This window comes from Musca vetustissima, unplaced genomic scaffold (assembly GCF_032173495.1).
Source record: "Musca vetustissima isolate MV318-11 ecotype Yass unplaced genomic scaffold, APGP_CSIRO_Mvet_v1 utg11336, whole genome shotgun sequence".
Lineage (NCBI taxonomy): Eukaryota > Metazoa > Arthropoda > Insecta > Diptera > Muscidae > Musca > Musca vetustissima.
The window spans coordinates 115,335-134,296 of NW_026875811.1; the positions used below are offsets into that span (position 1 = coordinate 115,335).

At 33.3% G+C, this 18,962-nt stretch overlaps 1 protein-coding gene across 1 annotated transcript in view; it reads left to right on the forward strand.

The window, feature by feature from the left end:
* The window catches only part of LOC133338315 (dynein axonemal heavy chain 3-like), a 92,545-nt gene that overhangs the window by 44,652 nt on the left and 28,931 nt on the right, over positions 1-18,962 (forward strand). Inside the window, exons 14-28 of the mRNA XM_061546491.1 lie at positions 1,600-1,765; positions 1,844-2,058; positions 7,458-7,648; positions 12,829-13,013; positions 14,474-14,591; positions 14,698-14,845; positions 15,077-15,234; positions 15,691-15,757; positions 16,296-17,186; positions 17,243-17,347; positions 17,886-18,056; positions 18,123-18,270; positions 18,328-18,426; positions 18,516-18,630; positions 18,738-18,906. Coding sequence (XP_061402475.1) covers positions 1,600-1,765; positions 1,844-2,058; positions 7,458-7,648; positions 12,829-13,013; positions 14,474-14,591; positions 14,698-14,845; positions 15,077-15,234; positions 15,691-15,757; positions 16,296-17,186; positions 17,243-17,347; positions 17,886-18,056; positions 18,123-18,270; positions 18,328-18,426; positions 18,516-18,630; positions 18,738-18,906 — 2,946 coding nt within the window. The remainder of the gene's footprint in view (positions 1-1,599; positions 1,766-1,843; positions 2,059-7,457; positions 7,649-12,828; positions 13,014-14,473; positions 14,592-14,697; positions 14,846-15,076; positions 15,235-15,690; positions 15,758-16,295; positions 17,187-17,242; positions 17,348-17,885; positions 18,057-18,122; positions 18,271-18,327; positions 18,427-18,515; positions 18,631-18,737; positions 18,907-18,962) is intronic.

Consider the following 18,962-nt stretch of genomic DNA (forward strand, 5'->3'; position numbering starts at 1 on the left):
GAGTGTCAGGAAAATCGGTTTAGATTCCAACATATCTCCCATATATATTTTAGTTCGATTTTATGTAAATGGTGCACTTAGGTTCCTATATATATCCTTCGATTTGCACAACATTTGGCATAGCGTACTGAATTAAGTCTAGTTAATTTTCGTGAAAATCGGTTCAGATTTAGAAATAACTCCCACATATAGATTATATTTTTAACAACGCGGCGTACCGAATAGCGTGTATCAATTTTGCTATAAACCGTTTTCCATAAATTTCCCCATGTTACGCAGGCGGCTCTAAATCTGCTCGAATGAAATTAAAGTTAGAATAGGTTGGAGAAAGAGGGAGCATAGACATGCAATTGTTAGGATACCTATGTACAATATACCCAAAGTGGTGGAGGGTATCATATAGTCGGCCCAGTCCGACTTTACTACTTTTCTTACTGGTTTTAACCTGAAAATGGGATTTATAGACCCAATCCTTGTACTACCTCTTCATAAAATATCAAAAAGTAAGAAAATGTGTAAACCTAATAGGAATGTGTAAATGTTAAAACCTAATAGGAAGCTTATTGAGGGGTTCGGGCTGGTTTTTTTCTACCAACAATTATCAATATTGTTTTACGATTAGGTATAGCTAGTTTGAAGGTTATAGCCCAGTTTCCATTGTAGTGGTAGTAACTTAGCATACCGAGATATTGGAGGCAAAACACATTTTTTTTTCAAACATTCCATCATAGGGTGGAGTGTAAATTAACTTTGTCATTCCGTTTGCAACACCTCGAAATATTCGCTGGAGACCCAACAAGTTATATATATATATATATATATATGCATTTAGATAAAGATTTAGATAAAGCTCCCATATATATTTTCGTCCGATTTTAGGTAAATGGTGCGCCAAAGTCTCTTTAAGAGTAGCCCCCATAATATGATAACTACCAATATGGGGATTTTGTACACGCTTTTCAATCGAATTGACTGTAATTTTGTATTTTGGGTTTCATAACGGCATCACCACATCTTCGCAGTAAAAAAATTAAAATTGACCCAAGTCGGTATTTTGAGAATTTTGAACATATTTTTACACCAAATTGGCTGTAACTTTTTTATTTTGTATTCTCATTGGCGGTCAAACCTCACTACCAAAAAATATGGATATTGATTTCGGTTTTATTAAAGCCCCGGTAGTCACGGTAGCCCCACTAAAAGATATTTTGAGAGTTACAATCATATTTTTCTCACGTATTTTTTCGGTATGTTCCCATCATAACATGAGTTTTTCATTAATTTTAAATAATTTCATTGTCATTCTCATGGTGGAGGGTATAAAAGGTTCGGCCGGGCCGAACTTAACATCGTTTTTACTTGTCGGTCACATTTCGCCAAATTTTCTCATGGGGTGACTATAATTTGGCATTCCTTGTGAATAATTTTTTTTATAGATATTATTCAATATTGTTTAGTATTTTCAAATATCCCACATACAAATATTCCGTTAAATTCGGAATTTCGAATGCACATTTTAACGATGTTTTATTGTTACCTTTAATTTTTACTTTTCATATTTATTTATTTTTCTTTAATATTCTTTTTTTACATTTCCAGCGATCACATGAAGTCGATTATGTTGCCGATTTTCTTTTGAAAAATTGGGGAAAATTACATGCGTTTCCATATATTGGAACATTGCCAGATCTATTTATTGATATATTCAAACGTATTCTCAAAGTGGGCTATAAACTACCACGCCTGGAATATGTGATGTCAAGAGGTAGAATTCAAATTATGGTTTAAATATGAACATGACTATAATTCTATGTGACTTTCTTTGTGTTGTATACCATTACAGATCCAGATACTTTCGGATATTTACACTGTATCCCTGAAACACATCCTGATATGTTAGCTTTATACGAAAAAGTAACAACAATTGTGAAAAACAATTGGAGAGGTCCCATTGTTTACCTGTTGCCAATCTACAAATACTATTATGCATTCTTGGCGAATAAAATCCAACCAATTGTTGAACAAATCTTTACACAACGTATTCTACCGGATTTGATTGTAAGTATAAACAAGGGGGTAAATTGCACAAATATAGTTGTAGTCTGTCCAATTATAGCATTTATTTTTTTTTAAACAAATGTTGAAATGTATCAACGATAACAACAACTTCACCTAGAATGTTCGGTCTCGATCTTCCTGGTTGTTATAAAATTATTGGAGGAAGGCGTAGTTTAAATCGGTTATATATTTTATTCTACCTTACCATAGGAATCTTAAGAACATCCCTTATATATACCCAACATACTGAAGGGTATAGAAATTGAACTTTTTATACTGGTTTTTGCATAAAGAATAAATGATATTTTCAAGTATAGGTTTTACATAAAATATAGATTTTTTGAAAATTAAAAATCTGATATGAGCAAAAAAATCACTTTAAATTATTACAAGTTTGGCAAACGGAATGACAAATTTAGTATTCATTAAAAAAACTCAATGGAACACTGCACGTAGCGATATTGTTCGATTACAAGTAATTTTAATTATAAATAATGCATGAATTCATATACTATAACAAATTGTATTTCTGCCCACATTACTTAATATTTAAAGCGAATTTTCTTTCCTTTAATGGCAGATTTTACGCCAAATCAATTACAAATAAATTTCATTTTAAATACAGACGTCTGCTGTGTTAATTGCACTCATTCACTTCTCCTCGCCATTTGATATTTAGCAGTTGAATTTTCATAATGAAATTTGTTATTAATTCCACGCGTCATTGAACATAATTAATTTTAAATTAAATAATTAAACATATTTTAGGAAGAACTTTCCCTGCTGACATTTGCTGCATGGGCAAATTGCAATGGTTGATAGTCACGCTGGGTTTATAATTGGAAATCCACAGTTTTTGAGACGGAATGGGGGAAAAAGTAACAACTGTAGTCAATGTAAATTTAATACATTAAAAAAAATCACTTAAATATTAAACATGTAAAATAGGATATAAGTTCCACCGGACCATGACGAAATTGTTAATAATTAAAATAGATATTCCTCAAATAGACCGATTAGGAGTTTAGACACATGAACTTTTTATACCCTCCATCATGAGAATGTTATTTGGATATATATTTGGATATCCAAATTTAATGGGGCTCCTAGAAAATAAGGTCATGTTAAAGTACCATGAACATGCTGAAAAATACGTGAGAAAAAAATGATTGAAATTCTCAAAATATCTATAGTGGGGCTGCCGTTATATGGGGTTATAATAAAACGGAGATCAATATTAATATATATATATATATATATATATGTTTTTTATACCCTTCACCACTCTGTAGTACAGGGTATTATGTCTTTGTGCATATGTTTGTAACAGACAAAAGGAATCGATACAGACCCATGGTTCATCTTGAGAATATGTATAGAATCACTTTTTGAGTCGATTTATCCATGTCCGTCCGTCTGCCCATGTATTTTTGTAAGCAAAGTACAGGTCGCATTTATGATCCGATTTTGATGAAATTTGGCACAGCTCATTTGTTTGGCCCAAGGACGAACCCTATGGAAATTGGGAAAAATCGGTTCAGATTTAGATATAGCTCCCATATATATTTTCATCCGATTTAATGTAAATGGTGTACCAAAGTCCCTATATATCTTTCGATTTGCACGAAATTTAGTATAACGTACTGAATTGGGCCTAGAGTGATGTCTGCCAAATTTCGTGAAAATCGGGCCAGATTTAGATATAGCTCCCATATATATTTTCATCCGATGTAATGTAAATGGTGTACCAAAGTCCCTATATATCTTTCGATTTGCACGAAATTTGGTATAACGTACTGAATTCGGCCTAGAGTGATGTCTGCCAAATTTCGTGAAAATCTGTCCAGATTTAGATATTGCTCCCATATATAGTTTCGTCCGATTTAATGTAAATGGTGTACCAAAGTCCCTATATATCTTTCGATTTGCACGAAATTTAGTATAACGTACTGAATTGGGCCTAGAGTGATGTCTGCCAAATTTCGTGAAAATCGGGCCAGATTTAGATATAGCTCCCATATATAGTTTCGTCCGATTACATGTAAATTGTGCACCAATGTCCCTATATATCTTTCGATTTGCACGAAATTTGGCATAACGTACTGAATTGAGCCTAAAATGATGTCTGGTATGTTTCGTTAAAATCGGTCCAGATTTAGGTATAGCTCCCATATATAGTTTCGTCCGATTTCATGTAAATGTTGCACCAAAGTCCCATATAACTTTCGATTTGCACGAAATTTGGCATAACGTACTGAATTGATGCTGGAATGATGTCTGGTATATTTCGTGAAAATCGGTCCAGATTTAGATATAGCTCCCATATATAGTTTCGTCCGATTTATATCATGAAAATCGATTCATATATATATATATATATATTTTCGTCCGATTTAATCTAAATAATATACCAAGTTCTTATGTTGCATAGCGTTTTGAATTTAATCCAGAATAATGTGTGCCAAGTTTAGTGAAAATCGGTTGTGATTTAGATATAGCTCCCTTATATTATAGATTGATTTTAAGTAATTAACGCACCATGGAACCAATATATGGCTGATAGGAACAAAACGTACTGAAATCAGTATAACCTAACCTGTGACAAGTTTCGTTGAAATCGGTTTATATTTGGATATAGCATCCATATATAAGTAAATTGTGCATCAAACTCCTCATATTTGTTAGATTGACATCAAATTTTGCACAACGTACAAAATTGAGTATAGAATAACGTAGTTGGGTTTCTTTTGATATTTGTTTGAAGTCGACTTACATACTTTTGTTCCATTGTAACAAACGAATGACATGTTTATGGATAGATCTAGGTCGTTTCACATTTAGATAAATATCACATATTTTATTTCATACAATTTCATGATAATAGTCCTGTTTAATATACCCATAGTGGTGAAGGGTATCATATAGTCGGCCCCGTCCAACTTTACTACTTTCCTTGCTGTTTTTTTTTTTTTTTTTTTTTTTGTAGTGAGATTTGACAACCAAGGAGAATACAAGATACCAAATTACAGCAATTCGGTTAAAAAAGTGTCGAAAATTCTCAAAATACTGACTTAGGGTCAATATTAATAATTTTTAATGGGAGGTGTGGTGATATCAAATTACAGCCAATTGGATTGGAAAACGTGTAAAAAACCCCATATTAGGGGGCTACCGTTAAGCGTGGATAAAATATTAATAATCTTTTTTACGGATGTGTGTACAGCCAGTTCGGTTGGAAAACGTCTCAAAAATCCCCAAAATACAGAATATTGGGAGTTACCATTATATGGGGGCTACCCAAAAACATGGATTAATATTAATAATTTGTTATACCCTTCACTGTGGTACATGTCTTTGTACATATATTTGTCCGATTGAGACAAAATTTTGCACTGCGTACTGAATCAAGTCCAGTTTGATGTTTATGAAGTTTTATAAAAATCGGTTCATCGGTGTTTAAAGTTTCATTGAAATCAGATCAGTTATAGATATAGCTCCCATATTTAGTTCGTCCGATTTTAGGTAAATGGTGCTCCAAACTCCAAAGGTTTGTTCGATTTAGATAAAATATTGCGCAGAGTACTGATTTAGGTTCAAATAGACGTATGCGAAGTTTTATTAAAATCGTTATAGTGATATAGCTTCCATATATATTTTGGTCCAATTTCATGCAAATGGTGCACCGAGGAGCTTACGTTTGGTGGCGTTACATGAAATACTGCAAATAGCATAAGATTGATTTAATCTAAATGGTGTACCAAATAATTCAATTTTTTTCGATTGTGACGAATTTCTGCACATCGTTTAATATTGGAGATACAATAACGCGTATTAGGGTTTGTAAAATATACTCATATGTAAATATAACCACTATATAGTTTCGTCTGAGTTCATGCAATTTGTGTACCAAATGAAATTAAATTGTGGACTGCGCAATGTGCTGCAGAATACTAGATGGCATATGTGACGGTTGCTCGATAAGGTCCTGATTTACATATAGCTCCCATACAAAATGTTGCTACATTTCATACAAATGGTACACCAAATTATCCAGGTGTGCCCTAATGACATGCAATTTTTCATAGATATCAGAATGGTATGGTGTATGGTATTTTCATTGCTTCAAATATCTGTGGAGATCACACATTCAATTTCGCCCGATTCAATGGTCCTCCAAAGATGCTTAGTCTGTCAAAAATCACCAAAATCGACATAAAATTTTATTCTGGAGTCTCCGGTGAATATTTCAAGGTTTTGAAAACGCAAAGACAAATTTAATATACACTTTGATATGGGGTATACCGGTCCAATCTTTGTGGTAGGTCCCACCCAATGCTCGGTATTTTGAGGCTTGAAAATTTTCGTTCCTGAAAATTATTAATAATAGTTGCTGTCATTTTATATTATCATTGAGAAGGAAATCTCACTAGGAAAATGTATCAATATCAGCCCTAGTTGTCGGTTAGCACCCATATAATGATACACATCATTATTCTGAATCTGATTTATCATGTTGTCATATCATGTCAAATATTCCAAATATTAGCAGTATCGGTTTACGTACGTTCATTTGAAGGCTTTAGCTGAATTTTCCAAGCAATATTTTATAATGAAGACATTGGACGTTAATTGAAGGATAAACACATTTTTGCTGTCATTGTCTATAGTAGTTCAATTTTTGATTTAGTTCCCACATAATTCGTATTTTTTTTATTGCATATGATTCCATATAAAGATACAAAGATATTAATGGTTTTTGCTGAATTTTCCTCTGTAGTTTAGTGTGCGTTAGAGTACTTGGAGAGCGGAAAAATATATTTTTAGACAATTACAATGTGCAACACAAAAAATGATTACCGGGAAAATCCAACAGATAATGAAAAAGGCGGCGTTTTGAAAGTTTACTTCGGGAGGTAACCAAAAAAGCGGGGGCAACATTCATCCTTTTCAAGAATTTTGATCATTTTCGAATTATGATATCTTGAAATCCTTGCATTTTAGATATATCAAGTGTCTTCGGAAATGTTACTGATAAAATGTCGGGGAATATTTTGGTATACAACATTAACCCTCAACCGACTCATGGAAGGGGTCTTTTCGGTCCCCTTTTTCCAGATGTGATCAAAAACTCATTCAAATCTGGATTAAAGCTTCTCAGAATATTCTACAGAAATTTTCGCCATAATGTTTTACTATAAGTCTTTTTCTTTTTCTCACAAGGTGTCGTTTTTCGACTAAGTTCATTAAAGTTTACTTGAAACTTAAATATTTATATTCAATAGCTTTTAAGAAATTCACAGTATAAAATTATCTATAATAACAACAAAAATGTACACCATTTTACAATTTATTTCAACATTCAATGTCATACTCCTCACTTACTGTTTATATATTTGCAGTCGATTGAAAACGTTATGAAAAAGCTGCGCTCCATTATTGATGAAACGTACGTGTTACGTGATTTTGTTCCCCTGAACCTTTTCATGTTGGATAATCGTCATGTTAAGCAATCGATTGTGACGATGGTACAGCAAATTTATGATTTTATCATTGACTTTTATATGGCTGTAAATCTCAATGAAAATCGTGCGTAAGTAAAGTTACTATGATATATGGATATGTGTGCATGGCTGCGTATTTGTATATGTGTCATCTTGTTTGCATTCAAAATGCACAAGTGTTCTGACAGGTGTGTTGAGTTTATCGATTGGCCTTTTGCAAAGCGTTTTTTTTTTCTTTCATTGAATAGCTGTACAATCCGTATTAAGTTCTGGATATCAAGTGTCACCAAGTATAAAACGGATTACTGAACAAAAAAATCAAATATATTGGAAAAAAATCACATTAAAAAGTGGAATTCAGAAGAAATGAAAATGTTGAAATCGCAATAAATGACAAAAACTTCGAAATTACAATATACATTTGTATAAACAACTCGATTCATTTCTTAATAAATCTCGTAAATATATCGAACTCCATAAAAAGAAAAACCTGTAAGGAAAGTTCAAAAGTCGGACGGGCCGACTATATGATACCCTTCACCACTTTGGTTGCATACAAGAGATCCTGTGGATAGAACAGACATAGAATCTTTGGAGGACCATTGAGATGAAATCGGGCGAAATTAAATATGTTATGTAGATAGATATTTTAACCAATTGAAAAAAACCCAATACACACATCATTCTGAAATCAATGAACAATTGCATGTCAAACGGGCAGTCTTGAATTTTTTGGTGTACCATTTATATGAAAGCGTGTAAAATTATATATGTATGCTATATATAAACACATGGACCTAATTGGTGCATCATTCACATAAAATTGGACGAAACTATATATGGGAAATTACAAAAATCTTTTAAATTCCTTGAAGTTGAGGTTTGCAAGGTTATAACTCGCGAAATATGAACATATTGCATATAATTTAAATTCAATTCTATAAAATGAAGTGTTCTTGTCAAAATCTTGAAATATTGGTAATAAATAATAAGTTGCGTGGAAGCTGTGATGGTGGTAATGTAAAAAAATGGGTGAAAATGTGTTGAAGCCAACGAGTTTTTTTGTGTTCGTTCCCGATTTGTGGCTAAACTACACAACGCACACACATGTGATCAGTGACTAAGTTGCAGAATACCCCATGGACAATATGGTTCTAATGTATGATTTTTCGATATAATCACTGCATCCACCCAAAATGGATGCTGACATTTTGAAGCCGGATTTTCGGTGTTTTTTGAATTTTTCTTATAATTAGGATGCGCATCCAGACAATAGAATAAACTAATTATAGGATCGTAGAACTCGTGATTCTGCTTCGTTTAGTGTATATCTCATGAATGTGCTCACTGTAGCTTCTTTGCAATTGGGTTCCAAAGACGAAAATTTAGTGCGTAAATTTTTATAAAAAACATATTTTTTGAGAAAGTCCATTCAAATTCCGTGGAACCCCGCGTGATTTTAGTTTTTTTACGTGCCGGATCTAATGAGCCCATCCATGTTCAATTCCGCCCATTAAAACGGCGGATATAGGTACCTTGAATGTGGGAAAAACTGCAAAAACTTATTTTGACAAATTCGCGTAAATAATCGCGGTTTTCTTCGGATTAATTTTACATGCATTTATGCTTGTATTGTCAAATTCGCGAATCTGCGTGGAAATAGGTCAAAAATACATCGATACGCGAATAATATGCGTATTTTATCCAAAATTGATTGTGGAGGCACATCCGCGGTTCTTAAACGATCCTTTTAAAATAGGTGTCCTTTTGCGTATTTTCATAGGAGATTACTAAAATCGGATGCGCATAAAAATCGTATGCACGTTGCGTATTTTTAAGCCATTTTTAGGGTTTTTGCATAGTAAAGTGCATCGAGTGGCACACTTTGACCGCTAAATTAAACATTGAAAAATTAATAATTATTGAAAGACATTGATTCGGTTTATACGAAAATCGCATGCGCATCAACTGATTTCAATTAATTCGCGAATTGCAAGCTTTTCAATATTGATCATTTTTATGTATTGTAAATGCAATATATTTAGCCATTAATGACGTCGAAACTCTTATCAGATGAATCTGCCGATATTTAACAATCATCTAAAAGAATTTGCAGAAGAAAGCGTCGTATATTTTAGAAGATTAAGGCAAAACCGTATCCTCTTAACCATAGTAAAAAAATCGAAAATTCAAAAAAAAAAAAAAAATAGTTTTAATTCAAAAATTAATTTATTTTATTTTCCGATATCTTCATGTTTCTATTTGTTTGTCGCGACTATTAAACCGTATTTCAGTGTGATTTGACTAGTATGCAAAGAAAACAATGGTGTTTAAGCATTTGTGAAGAAATTCGCGAATTACAACGAATAGGAATCCATTTAATATATATTTGAAATACAAGATTTAAAACCGCTATAACTTTTGTGCGCAGCATCCGAATTTGTGAACGCGAACAGATTTCGAATCAGCATATTTTTCTTAACCTATGTACCAAAAATCATAAATGTGCTCGCAAAAAAAATTTTCAAAATTTTTTTAATGGAATTTTAAAAGAATTTTGTAATTTCCCATATGGGAGCTATATCTAAATCTGAACCGATTTTGACAAAAATTCGCAGACATCAATCTGGACATAATGTACTGAATTAGGTCCAGATTGATGTCTGCGAATTTCTGTGCAAATTTTTGTCCCAATCGAACAAATATTGGGAGTTTGGTGCATCATTCGCATAAAATCGGACGAAACTATATATTTGAGCTATATCTAAATCTGAACCGATTTTGACAAAACTTCGCAGACATCAATCTGGACCTAATTCAATACTCTGTGCAAAATGTTGTCCCAATCGGACAAATATTCGCAGACATCAATCCGAACCTAATTCAGTACTATGTGCAAAATTTTGTCCCAATCGGACAAATATTGGGAGTTTGGTGCATCATTCACAAAAAATCGGACGAAACTATATATGGGAGCTATATCTAAATCTGAACCGATTTTCTCCAATTTCAATAGGGTTCGTCCTTGATATATGGACAGACGAACATGCGTAAATCGACTCAGAAAAGGATTCTATGCATATTCCCAAATGTCTATCTCGATTCCTTTTGTCTGTTACAACATATGCACAAAGACATAATACCCTGTACCACAGTGTGGTGAAATAGCCCAATAATATTGATTCTCCTCCATGCTTCGCAATAACCTTGAATACTGTGGCATGAGCACAGTATTTTTTTTCTCACGTATTTTTTCACTGTATTTTTTTCAATTGTGAGTCTTTAATATTAAATTTTAATTCACCCGAGATCATAACATTTCTCCACTGAGTTGAATTCCTATTAATATGAGTTTTTGAGATGAAAGTTTGTAGAGCGTACAGGAAACGAGATAGACCCATGGTTTCTTTTAAGAATTTGCATAGAATCGCATTCTGAGTCGATTTATGAATTTTAAATTGTAAACAAAATTCTAAGTCGCATTTATTATCCGAATTGAATACAATTTGGCACATCCCGAGAACGAATTCTACTGAATTTGGAGAAAATCGGTTCAAATTTATATTTATTGCTCCCATATATATTTTCGTTCGATTTTATGTAAAAGGGACACCAAATCCCTTATATTTCCTTCGCTTTACATGAAATTGTGTATAACTTATAAAATGAACATTAATTAATTATGTACGTCTTAAAAAATTAGGACCAGGAAAAGTGTTCACTATAGGGAAAGTTCGTTGTATCCGGTGTTTGATATTAACATACTCGACCGTAGTTTTACATACCTATATAGAGCACATATTTAATTTTATCTGATTTCATGCCACTAATCGACCAAGATGCTACTTATTTTCAATCGACTGACAACCAGAAAAAGACGTATGTTGCACTTGGTATATATCGATTTATATATTACTTTACCTTACAGATTCTTATTGTATGGGTATATTTTGTATTTACCTAAATTGGTTAAGGGTATCATATAGTCGATCCCATCCGACTTCCTTATTAATTTCAAATCGGTGTAGATTTAAATATAATTCCTATATATTCTCTGTCGATTTTATCTCAATAGTGCATCGGTTCAGATTTAAATAATTTTCACCGATTCATATAAATGTTAAATTTAATGAATATTTGTTCAGATTTAGACGCAGTGCCCGTATATATTTTCGATCTGATCTTAATTATTAACAGTTCTCCAACAAAATTGAGCCGTAGCATGATGTTCATTTGGGCCTTTTATATCAGTTTAGATTTAGACATACCTCGATTTCATTTTAATAGTACAACAAATATCCAATAATGGTTCCTTTGCGACGAAATTTTTCTTAGTGTTCCAAACTTATCTTAGGCTTGGTGTAGGCATATCTCCTTCTGCGCCAACGACTCAAGTTCCTTCCAATTGAAATGAAATTACTATAGATGGTCGAATGATAGTTTAATGACTTGGTTGTATACACTATATAATTGCTAAAGGTTATCGGACTTCTGTACGTTCCTTACTGGTTTCCATTAAGCATTCTTAATGATGATAATAAATTTCACCTTATAACAAATACAATTACTTTTTTGTTTAATTTGAAATGCTTAAAATGAATTCAAGCAAACATGATTTTTTTTTGTTTGACAATGTATGGTTGGCCTTTCGACATATTGTCTACACTGCATACAAAATGTTGCATAACATTTATGATTAATAAAATAGCAATAGTCCCCATACAGTTTTTATTTCAAAGTGTCCATGCAATTTTTTTCTAGGCTTGCTCTTTAAGATTATTTTGTTTTCTATTATTGTAAATATGTAACTATGAAACTGTTAGATTTACTTAGCAAATATTCCAAGTAACATCACTTAAATAATGTGGTGGCAGAGTGCGAACATTAACCCTGTTACAGGTTATTATATCTTGGTGACTTTGTATGTTCCGCGTACCAGGAAACATTATATATCACTGTTTGATATCCTATCCTAAAATCTCGCTTAGCTCTTCTTCATAACACAACTGTAAAAACATGCTGACCTGTCCACGTTTAGATGACACAAACACTGTATAACACATATTACAATTATTAGCTCATTCAAACATTTTTTATAATTTTTAGAGCAAGTTTTTTTTTCTAGACTTTTGTTAATTAAACACTTGTTTTATGCTCCCCTTTTTGTTGTTGTTGCTGTTATCTTTCACACTAATCTTGGTACTTAACTCGTATATGCTGCCGGTGCTTTTTCTAATAACGGCTAATGTTTGGCTTTGACTCATTAAAGGATATGTGACGCTCTCGAGGAAATGTCAATGAAAGCAGGTGAACGTCCGGAGGAAACTGCTGAAGTTGTTGCATTACAAAATTACCTGTCAGAATGTCGGGATGAACGTATCTTTGCCATAAAAGATGAAATAAAAATTGTTGCGAAACGTGTCATCTTCTTACTAACACATACACAGCTAACAAGTGAGTATAAAATTGCCTACACAGCTAACAAGTGAGTATAAAATTGCCTAGTAGTGCTAAGAAGACATTCTGTGAAAATATACTTTTTTAATTATGTAATCGATGTGTCATGTATAACGGCAAAATGTCATTTTTTCGAACAAATAGAAATTATTTCTTTGAGAAATATCCAAATTTGCGCCAAATTATACAATTATAAGTGACATATATTTATATCTAAGCCTATTTAAATTAAATTTGACAGACCCCATTCGTGTCGTGTCGTGATGTGGGAAAAATATCTTAACATAGAGATTACTTAAAAATCTGAAATTTAATTTTTAAACTTAAATGTTTTATTTCTAAATGAATATTTTGAAATCGAATTTAATTTTAGAAAGAAGCTAGCAAAGAATCGAAATCACAAAAAAAATAATTTATATAAATTTACTTAGATAACTTTGGTTTTGTATTTTTTTTTTAGTTCTTTCAAATGGACGTTAATCTGAAGCGTTAATATTATATGTTAAATTCCGTGTCCAGCATTGACAGAAGAGCTATATCTAAATCTAGACTGATTCAAATCACGCTTGAAACATATTTTTATAATCATTTCGATAACATTTCGACAAACGTATCGTATTTGGTGCACCATTTAAATTATATCGGACCTATTTTATTCGGTGACATATTCAAATGAATTCAGACGAAACAATTTATGAAAATTAAAATTATTAATCAACATTTAAAGTATGATGTATTTAAAATTGGAAATATTGTTTCGGTTATAGTTCCCCAAAATATCGCTAGACCCTTTTCGCTATTTAGACGGATTTATCTGAACATTCCCACCGAAGGGAGGAAAAACGTATTTACAAAAAATATTCAATATAGGACCCTGTTTTGACATATACCCCATTTATGGTCCCACAAAATATTTCCGTCCGATTTAAGGTAAATATTGTACCAAAGTTCTTATCTATCTTTTCGATCTATCTTTCGATTTTTTTTTTTAATTTGGCACCAGAAGCTTATTTTCAAGCATTATTTGACTTATAGTATTAGGTTGTGTAAAATTTTTGTCAAATCGGTCAGACCTTTTGCATGATATTATATAATTAACCATGAGCAACATGTTTGTCATTTTGTGTGGGAGGTACCAGAAACAGTGAAGCAATATTATCCATCTTCGAACCTGATTTTGGAAGTTTGGAAGATGTTTCGATGGTCAAGCAAGACAAACGGGCGGATATTTGTAAATAGACTCCAAATTGTCTGAAAAGGATTTGGTCCAATGAAACATGGGATCTGAAATTAATATTTTGATACGACATATTTTTGTCACAGCAAAGTGTATCCATAGGATGAGGATATAACAAGGACATTTTGTTATTTGTGAACTTACATTCACAACAATTCCGTAGATTTTCTAGAAATAGTTGTCATAACTTCGAAGTTAATTTCATCTACTATACTTTCAGGTGAGGATATTCACTTAAATACGCGAACATTTGTGTTGCCCTCGGAATTAGAGGAAGTCTTAGATCTAAGCGCTGCGCGTCTCAATGTTGTGCGTGATAATTTGGAATTTGCTCTGCGGTAAGTAGCCGGACGTTAGGCATCAACATCAATGCAATTGCCATACGTATGCGTTCGTGTATGTGTGGGTGTGTTTTTGTGTTATTAAACTTAACATTCATTGCAGTGAAAAACGTGTAAAATTCGAGCAATTAATTTTGTATGAAAAACGTCGCATGGATGGCTTTCGTGTTAAAGAAACTCGTGATGTTCTTACTTTGGATGAGCTTAAGGAACGTGTCGATACTGTCGATGAATTATTCGATCTTATCGAGGTAAGTACCACAACGTTGGCTGGTTATTCCATTTGCCGAATACACACCAGTACATTGTGTGTTCGTTCCGCTTAACTGTAGTGCCGTAGAAAGCACCTGGTGTACCGGGAGCAGTGGCAAATATTTAGTTTCTATGATTTGTCTTTCGTTTGGCTTTTATGCGTTTATCGATTTTCAATATTTTCTCTTTGTCGTGTGTGTAAGTGTGCTTTTGTTTTTTCATTGCGATAGAATCTCAGTCGTGAGGCAAAGGCAATTAATATCGAGGAACAATTGTTACAAATTGATGTCTCGCCGTTTGCTACATTGGCAGAAATCGTGGAAAAAATGGAACCCATCGAAAAGCTCTGGAAAACGGCATATGAATTCGAAAAGAATCATTTAATATGGTAAGTGATATGACCACATCTGTAGAACGGAAGTAGAATGAATATAAATATTAAACGTTGGAAACAAGCAATGTTCACCAATTGAATAATGGAATAAGGCTGAACAGTATGCAATGTAAACATATTTACATATGTACTTATATGTTTACATTGAAATGGTATCCAATTAGCACTTTTCTAGGCATTCGTAAAAACAAGGGAAATTATTTCCACTTCCAAAACACGGAAATAAAGGAAGTAATATTCTATGTGCACTACTACGTAAAGTGAACTAATATTTATTTCTTTAAATCGGTTCAAATTTAGACCAAGAAAAAATAGATATTTAAATTTACCTTAAAATTGTTTCTATTTACACGACTGCGTTTAAGTCTTCTTCTTCTAGAAACGAGAGTCTTGAGCTCATAACTGAACATTGATACTTATACTATCCTTACACTTGATGTATTTTTGCAGGATGTACGAACGATTTCAGTGTTTAAATGCGGATGTCATAGCAGAGGAAATAGAGAACATGTACCGGGTAAGTAGGAAGCAATTGATGGAATTACAGCATGACCACCCTTTTTCCGAAGAGAAATTGTAGTAGAAGCAGAATATAGCGGAACAAACGGCAATAAGGCAAATGTAGTAGCAATGTACTTGCTGGAAAAATGCATTCACATCAAGAAAAGCCTGGGAACTGAACTGACCTGTTACCGTTTAGGCACGGTGAAGTGAATTCAAGGAAGGGGCGTCACGCTTAATTCACAACTAGCCTGGCAAACTGTCTGGGTATCGTAAGCAGCAATAAGGAAGCAAAAATACAAACTGAAACGTATTCTTGAGCCATCAAACGGAAAATGTGAAGGCACAGATACAAGAGATACATAATAGGTCAAATCTAGTTAGATTCGCAATCTCACGCATCATTGCATTTATCCTCGAAGTTTTTTTCTGATATTTAAAAAAATAGTAAATTGTCATATACCTTTCATGGAAATATGTATAGTTTAAATATATTTCCATAAAATATATTAATTGAAATATTTGTTTATAAATATATGTAAATATGCTTTCAGATTGTCTACAAACTATCCCGCCAGCTAGCTTATAATCCTGTGGCTAAACGTGCCGCTGAACAAGTCCGTGTTAAAATTGAGAAATTCCGGGTATATTTACCGGTATTGGACGCCATCTGCCGTCATGGCTTAGAGGATCGCCATTGGGAAATGATATCCCAACATATGGGCAAAGAATGTAATCCAGCGCTTTACCCGAGTCTGAAGGACATGATAGATGCTGGCATCATGTCTATACTGCCCCAACTGGAGGAAATTTCCATTGCAGCGGGCAAAGAATACGATTTGAATCAATTGCTGGAGAATATGCGCAACGATTGGAAATCCGTTTGCTTTGATGTTTTACAGTACCGTGATTCCGATACCCATATTTTGGCCTCTTTAGATGATATCCAAACACTGTTGGACGATCACCTTATGCGTACCCAAGCCATGAAGAGATCACCTTACATTGTTGCTCTTGGCTCTAAGGCTGATGATTGGGAAAAGCGTTTGGCACTTATACAAAATATTATGGATACCTGGACGGAAGTCCAAATTACATGGATGTATTTGGAACCGATATTTTGCTCCGAAGATATTATGCGCCAAATGCCGCAAGAAGGTCGTAGCTTCAAGGCGGTAGATAAGATATGGCGTCGTATCATGCGTCACACTTTGGATGATTTACATGTAATGGCAGCCACAGATTATCCAGATATGTTGAATATATTCAGAAAAGCCGTTGAGGATTTGGAAACAGTTCAAAAGGGATTGAACACATATTTGGAACAAAAACGACTGTACTTTGCACGTTTTTTCTTTTTATCGAACGACGAATTATTGGAGATTTTGTCCGAGACAAAGGATCCATTGCGTGTCCAACCACACTTGAAGAAATGTTTTGAAGGGGTAAGTAGGGCATGAATGAAGATGAGTATGCAATTTCCGGTAACAAATTGTATCAGATATCACAGCTAACATTTGATGATAATTTGGAAATAACCGGCATGGTGTCCGACGAAGGAGAGAAAGTAGCAATGGTCAGGAAGATTAATCCGCAGACTGCAAATGTAAGTACACAAATAAATAAATGTATTAAAAAAATAAAATAAACCAGTAGGTAAAGTAGGAAAGTCAGACGGAGCCGACTGTATGATACCCTACACCACTTTGGGTATATACAACAGATGCAATCGAAAATAATGGAGAACAAAATAAAAATTTTAATTTCTTATATAGTTGTCAGAACATTTTTAAAAATCCGCGCCTAATATTTGTTTAAAAGTCCTCACCTTATAGAGTTGTCACAAAAAAATTAAACTCCACGCCTTTTATATTTGGCAGAAAAAAAATTAAACTGCACGCCTTATATAGTTGCCAGAAAAAAAAAAATAGAAAAACAATCACAAAATATTATTTAACAAATCCACGCCATATATATGTCCGATGAGGTGTTACCAACAGAATAACAAGTGGAGGATATAATATTTAATTTTTAATATTATATCATGTCACATTGTTTTTCATTTTACACTCTAAAAAAAACATCGGCTCAATTTGTGTATAAAACACAGTTTCTTTGTATATTTATTATTTACATGTCCTAAGGGTCTCGTTGAAATCTGGCTGAAAGAAGTTGAGAGTGCCATGCTGGACAGTGTCAAAGAACAAATGAAATATGCTTGGGATGATTATTTTGCTGTTGAACGTATTCAGTGGGTTGTATCCTGGCCGGGGCAAGTTGTACAATCCATCTCATGCATGGCATGGACATATGAGGTTAATATCGAATTACATTTATACGTCATATGCTATAAACTCTAAAACTTTGCATTTAATTTCAAGGTTGAGGAAGCCATCGAAACGTTTACTTTGCCAACATACATGAATAAACTAAACTCACAGATTGGAGATTTGGTAAATCTGGTTAGAACAGATCTAAATAGCGGGACCAGATTAACAATTGAGGCATTAATTGTTCTCGATGTTCACGGTAAGTAAGGAAATATTAAGACTATGACCAATTCTGCAATTTGTATTTCACCAATAGATCGCGATGTGGCCAAATATTTATTGGATGTTAATGTCACCTCATTACTAGATTTCGATTGGTTATCTCAGCTGAGATATTACTGGAAAACTACAGAAAGTAAGTTTTGAAGTTTTTTTTTTTTTTTTTTTTGTTTTGTTTTTGGTATACAGTTACAAAATTTCAATTACACCCTTCAAATTAAATAGAACGCGAAGAATGGGTCTGTGTTAGTATGGTTGTGACCGATGTCAAATATGGCATGGAATATTTAGGCAACACCACCCGTTTGGTAGTAACTCCCCTTACCGATCGTTGTTATAGGTAAGACTACTGAAAATATTATTCTACACAACATTTATAGAAGTAGATTTTTCCCACTACTCTTCCTTTCGGCACTTCGGCATTTTAACATATTGTTTTTTTTTTAGAACACTCATGGGTGCTTTAAAACTTTGTCTGGGTGGAGCACCCGAAGGTCCAGCTGGAACTGGAAAAACAGAAACATGTAAAGATCTGGCCAAAGCTGTAGCCAAAAAATGTGTCGTCTTTAATTGTTCGGATGGTTTGGATTATAAGGCGCTAGGTAAATTTTTTAAGGTATGTATATTTTTCAAAATAAAGACAAAATGAACAATTAAATGAGGCTAATAACA